Source organism: Garra rufa, chromosome 7 (genome assembly GCF_049309525.1).
Source record: "Garra rufa chromosome 7, GarRuf1.0, whole genome shotgun sequence".
In the NCBI taxonomy this organism is placed as follows: Eukaryota; Metazoa; Chordata; class Actinopteri; order Cypriniformes; family Cyprinidae; genus Garra; species Garra rufa.
Window position 1 is genome coordinate 14,270,829 of NC_133367.1, and position 6,829 is coordinate 14,277,657.

The window sequence follows — 6,829 nt, forward strand, 5'->3', positions numbered from 1 at the left end:
AGTATTTGATTATGAAATGTGTGTATAATTTGGTGGTAATGATGTGAACTGTGTGTATCCAGTTATTTTAAAATATATATAATAAATACTTATTTTAAAAATACAAGAAAATTAGTCCTTAATGTATTCATTTTTAAATGCTTTCTAGTTTATTTTTTCAGGTAAAGACAGTCATGGAGTTTTAAGTTATGAAGATGTTTTTATTACAAGTTAAAGAAGCACTAGTGTTTACATTTAATTACATTTAAGTATAAATCTCAAACATCACAGTCTCTTGAACCCCAGAACGGATCTCCATTCTCTACTTTGCCTATGTGTTTCTTCTTCTTTCTTAAATTGCGGTAGACTCTAACCTAGGATTTAAACACAAAGTTTATAAGTCAGACTAATGCCTGTGTCTAAGTCCTACTAATGGTTTGGGTGTAATTCTGAATAGATGATTGAAAGTATGCTGCAGTGTTTTTTTGAGGTTGAAATATTATAATGTAAGATTTTGGTATGAAATAACTGAAGAGAATTCCATTTATACTGGATACCTGGGCCATTGCATTCAAAATGATGATGTATTTGCTTTTGATTGTAAGGTATGCAGTGAAATATGCAATCCAGGTCAGATAGTACAAAATTAGACTGAAAGTTATTGGTTTGGCCTCATTGTAATTTTTGGGCAGATCTCTTCCCATATAAGAAAACAATAAACACAGGAAACCAAGAAACCAACTTATGAACATGACTATGGTGAAGGTTATAGTGTTTCCCATTTCACAGATGAGCATAAGTTGGTCTTTAAAAGTCCACGAGTCAGCAACAAGTTTGACAGGATTGAAACTCATCCATATCACACACGAAATGAAATGAATGAAAGAAGAAATGGCAATGAAAAACCACTGGCCATTGTGTTTTACCCAAAGGCTGTGCATTTTAGGAAACTGAGCAGCCATTTTAAAAACAGAAACAATTTGAAAAGAACGGACAGTCAAACAGGAAATACAGACAGTGAAGAAAAATGCAAATATGGCATTTCTCAGGAGGCAAAATACAAATGTGGGTTTTCCAAAGAAAAAGAACACACTTATGCTAGACAAAATTAAACTGGCCAACATGAGGAAACACATGCTGCCACCAGCAGACTTTACCACTGGTGTGTCGTAATTGTAGGCAAAAATGCAAAATATACCGCTAAGGAGAATTATTAGGCATGCAGCAGAAACCATAACAGCGATGGGGAGGATTTCTGTGAACTCAGGATAGACAACAGTACGTGTCTTACATGTTGTGCTGCCCTCATCAGACCATTCACTCTCTGCACATGGAAAACAGGTATAGGGGTCCCCTTAAAAACAGTAAAATAATATGAATGTTTAGTTGTATTATTTTTTCCAAAAGCAAAAGTAACTGCATATGGGAAAACATATATAACATTGACTGAAAAAGCTTAAAAGGATAGTCCACACCAAAAATGAAAATTTGTCAATTACTCACATTCATGTTGTTCCAAACCTGGATAAATTTCTCTCTTTGGAGGAACAGAAGATATTTTAAAGAATGTTGGTAACTAAATAGTCTCCACTGATTTCCATCATAAAAATATGACAAAAAATACAATGGAAGTCAAGGGGATAGAAACTGGTTACTCTTCAAAATATCTTCTTGTGTGTTCTCCAGACAAAAGAAATGCATGTGGGTTTGGAATCGCATGAGGGGAAATAAATGATGAAAATTTAAACTTTTAGATAGACTAAGGTACTTACGAGAAAAATCCACATAGCTGTTAGGTTCGCATTTTTTACACGAAAAACAGCAGCTATGAAGACCTTCAGGTTGCCTTATATATCCAGGCCTACACTCAACAGAGCAGTTTGAGAAAGGAACCTTTAAAGAATAGGACAATGAATTATTACAGTTAATTCCCTTTTTAAAGTGGGACTTCAATGCTGCATTATGAATTTGACACCACAAAAAACATCAACACAATGACCAGTGTCTGAAGCACGTGTAACAACACACTAATATTCATCGCTAATGACAGTTCATTACATCACAAGCTGAGTATAAAAGAGTATAAAAGGATGAATGCAATACACATCATCAGCTTTTTTGTCTTCAGGAGCCGTTTGTATTGTGTGTTAGTAAAGATAATGGAAAATTCAAGCAACACTTTCTGAAACACCAGTGTTTCAGAAAATGTGTGTCTCCATTTCCTCGTAAATTTAACACCTAAGGCTAACCAAGATCAATGCACTGTGAAAAGCTCACATTAAGGAAGCTCTACTCGGATGGCCTTCTTCTCGAGGGATGGTGACAAGCACCTGTGCTCCACAATTCTGGTCCTGCTTCTGCTGAAGCAGCATAGAGACATAGATTGTAGTGATTGCAGGTCAAAAGAGGTAGCTCTTTTTCAATCCCTGATTGCCAGTTCCAGCAATCTTCTGGATCAGGAAGCCTAGTCTCTGGCGTATTTTGAACATGTTGCTGCTGCCATCTAAGTCTAAGCCTCTGGCTTTTTGGGACTTACATTGAGGCAATTGTGGGGGAGTTTTTGAGTTGCAGGGGTGCAGTCAAGGGTGCTGTATATGTTTGCTCCAATCTGGCTACCCACCCAAGACCACCGACACCTCTGGCCCACTAAGAGATAACTAGAGATTAAAATTAAATGAGTAAAATTTTTCTTGCAGGTTTACCATTTGTGTTTCCGAGAACAAAATGTACCAACACTTTTCTACCACAAGGGCCAGATAGCAAATGTGCCCACTTGTGCTCCCTCTGTGAGAAGTAAGGGACAGAGGGAGGGAGAAAGCCAAGAAAAGGAGGCACAACCTCAGGGACACTATTGATAAGCGATGGTCTTAGAGCTCTCTTATGATGAAGGTACTGGCCAAACTGAATTAGGTCCTGCTCTCGTTTGGCTCCCTTTCCTAAGTAAGAATAAGGATGTATGCTCCCCCTTGCTGGAGTGGCAATGTAATTAGAGAGTCAGACTTATAATTCAAAGGTTGCAGGTTTGAGTCTCAGTACCAGGGAGTTCATCTACAGCGCTCTCTTTTACCCTCAATATCACGACTGAGGTATCCTTGAGCAAGGCACAAACCAAAAATGGCTGCCCACCCTGTGGGGTGGTAGTACTGAAGTTTGTAGTTGGAAAAGCTCCCTTCAGTGTACTAGACATAGCCACAATACTGGTCAGAGATTCTTGACATAGCTATGGCTATGTTGGTTATTTTCACCTTAGGACTCTAAGTGCCATATAGGGCTGAACACAGAAGCTCAGGGACAACTATTTCACTGTATATGGCCAACATGGGACTGTTACATAACTCAACATGGGATGCACCCATAAGACTGATATGCTTCTGACTCCGGCTGAGTAAACCATAGAGTCAGTGCTATGCCTGCTATGTTTGTGTGTATTCACAGTTTGATAAAGCAGGCATTTGATACAGAGTTGAGGTTCAAACGTCTTGGATTGTGTATGCAACCCTGGTTACCTAAGAAGGGGAATAAGATGCTGCATATTGTTACCATGATTAGGGCTTGCTTGCACATCTCCCTCACACTTGTGACCATGGACTGTAATCACCAATGAATACTGGCATGTAGTTACACATGCTTCAGACACATTCAGGTGGAATCAAACTGATATCTGCTGCATGGGTTGTATATAAACCTGAAGTAGATAGTTAATAAAAAAACTGCAAAGCTAACTATTTAGATAAAAGTTCAACAAAAATAACTCACAGAATCATTGTTATGCCAGGGCATGAGAGAGTTGTCAATGGTAAAAGTAATTTCTGGATGTGTAGCATATGTTCCCACCCTCTCAATCTGTGGAGGGTTCATATTAGTCCGCCAGACCACAACTGCATAACTGATGGTTGGATCATAATTATCATCGTATTTCACCTGACGGCCATTGAGTGGAAAATCCAACTTCTTTATCTCTTCTAGGAGCTGTGAGTTGTGTGCAAATAAAAAGACAATTAATTTATAAATTATTATTATTAGACTAATAAATGTAATATCACTTCTGTTTTACTAAATAAATTACAAAATGAATACAAACAGTAATGCAATATAATGTATATAATTTCATTAAAAAAATCATTAATTCATTATTTATTTAATTAATTAAAACATTGTTACTTCAATAATGTGATTAAAAAAATCAACTTGTCATGTATTCAGACATATTCACTTACCATGTACGGCTTGGCTGTTGTGTTTTTGGAACATTCATTCATGTCACACTGCAGAACCTTATGTAAGGCATGAGCTATAGTATATATGGCAGCATAGATGGCAAAGGAGAATGTGCGATCTTCATTTATAATCTCTTCTGCTGTCAACAATGAGCAGTAATCACAAACTTGATTACATGTCTTACTCTTTCCCTGAATATCACTCTCAGCTCTATCATTATGGCCAGCATTATTTGTTCCTCTGGCTTTATAGATGAATTCGTTAAATCCTGGCAATGGCAACAGGCTCTCTGTGATGCCAATGATTGTGCCAATTTTCCAGATTCCTGGCTCTCTTTGAATCTGTTGATTTATCGCCCATGTTTGGCTTGCAATCCATACTTTGTCTTGGATGTTGTTCGCTATGGCTGCTTTGATAATTTTGCTTGCATATTGTGGCATAGCAAAGACTACAATGACATTGATGCTGAGCTTATCAATCTTTTTAAGTGTTAGACTGTAGTCTGCATTTAGACTTAGACCCTCTTCATAGGCCAAACAAATGCCAGTATTGTGTATATGCTTGTTAAACTGCTTTAGTCCATCTGAACTGTAATCGTCTTCACTACCAAGAAAGGCAACCCAGTTCCATCCAAACCACCGAATGATGTGAATAATCATCTCTACCAGGTTTTTGCTGCTAGGAATTGTTCTTACATAAGAAGGATAATAAAGTTTATTACTTAATGCGTAGCTAGAAGCTCCATAATTCACCTTTAAAAGAAAAGAGAAGAAAACTATATAAATATATAAATATTTATATGAACAAAATGTAGGAAGTGTATATTCTATTATGAAAACTTATTTTAAAAATGTACCAATGGTATAAGGTGCATTGCGATCAGTGATGTGACAGTAATAGATCTTGTGCTTCCATATGGCCCTGTTAAAGCAATCACTTTAGGCTGATAGTTGTTGAGTTTTTCTTTAGGTTTTATTGAGCCATTGTTTGAGATGAACTTTAAGATTGAATTTAAATTCTTTGTATTAGAACAATGGTCAAAAATTTCATAGCCAAGAGAAACATTAGGCAGAAGAGTGGTGGAATTATTAATCTCCTCAACAGCAAACCTCATTACTTGCAACATCTTATAGCCAGATTTGGAGGAAAGGTGCCTTGAAAACAACAGTGAGGAAGTTATAATATCATGTAAATGAATATTCAATTTAGAAATATGACTTTGAACAAATGCAGCTATGTTTCACATTACTGATAACCGTATACTGGTAAAATGTCCTTGCTTACCTGAAACATTCAGTGGTCTCTGCGGAAAAGAGGGTTGTTTCATGTTCAACTTCATGTAAAGTGAAAAGTCCACCCAATAAGTAATCTCCTTCTAAGCTGAAGTCAGATGTTGACCAAGAAACTTTGAAAAATAAACAATTAGTAAAGCCTATAAGGAAAGTGTAAATGTTACTCAGAAGCATGTTTTATGACGGGCCACTGGTCCTGAATCAGGGATGTGTAGTGGCTAGCCATTTAAGAGCAGTCAGGCTTATATTGTAAACTTAATTTTCTTAAAACACATTTCAATTTGCTTAACCACTATATTCACGGATACATATTTTCATATTTAAACTCACAAAGCATATGTCAGTCAGTTATTAAATGGAGCATTACACCAGAAACACCTCCTCATACAAAAAAAAAAAAAAAAAAAAAACAAATAAATACAATTTTCAAATCAAACTCTTGTGAACCTTCTGAACTCTCAGGCTTTACAGAAATGGTGAAAAAATGATAAAGAAAGAAAAATTACTCTGCTATTTCTAAATAAGGTACATAATATTTCACCAACCTGATCTCAAGATGAAAACGTACCTGTGGGATCTTTTTCACAAGACATGAAATACATACCAATAAGTACATAGCACTATAGATTCCGACAGAAATGTGAGTGGCTTTTTCCCCAGAACAGATGAACGTACATATGGTACGTTTTATGTGATGTTAGTTTTGTATGTGTCACCCCAGTTCTAGCTTGAAATATCAATTGAGTGGCACTAAAACTCTATATAACTATAACCCTATAACTCTAATGCTCCATGACGTTTTTGAAATAATGGAACATCTGCACTAAACCTACCCGAAAGTATAAACAAAAGTGAATGTGACATAAAAATGCAATTGCAAGCATGCCGTTTTAGCTAGTTTTTTCAACTCTTGTCACGTTTTTCAAGAGATTCTTACTCCAGGATTCTGAAAGTCCATTTCCATGCTAGCTAAGCTACCATGCAAGTTTGTTATGTCTGGTGTTGTCCATTTTGACCCCCTGCCATATAATTACCCACTCTCATTGAAATCCTTATATGATTGCCTAATCCTAACCCCGCCCTCACAACTAACCCTAAACCTACCATAACTATGGGGGTAGTAATCTGGCAGGGGTCAACACTGGAAAGCAAAACAAATGGAGCTGTAATCATAACTGTGTGTAAAAACAATTGCAAGTGCTCACTGTTTTACCCCCTCTAGCATTAATTTCTGTTGGAAACTCCAGTGAGATGTATGCATTGGTATGCATTTAGTGTCTTGCAAAAAAGTTCCTACAGGTTTTTACATGTTAATCCCTCACACCCAGCCTACTCTCTCT

General features: G+C 36.7%; 1 protein-coding gene across 1 annotated transcript; it reads right to left on the reverse strand.

Annotated features, from left to right (window-relative positions):
* Positions 1–257: 257 nt before the first annotated feature.
* On the reverse strand, positions 258–5,356 carry LOC141337949 (taste receptor type 1 member 1-like). The gene is made up of 6 exons (XM_073843523.1): positions 5,054–5,356; positions 4,197–4,949; positions 3,736–3,948; positions 1,752–1,872; positions 1,212–1,303; positions 258–353 (listed from the first exon to the last, which is right to left on the reverse strand). Exons 1-6 carry the CDS (start codon positions 5,321–5,323, stop codon positions 258–260), a joined length of 1,545 nt encoding a protein of 514 aa, XP_073699624.1. The 5' UTR covers positions 5,324–5,356.
* Between the last annotated feature and the right edge of the window lie 1,473 nt (positions 5,357–6,829).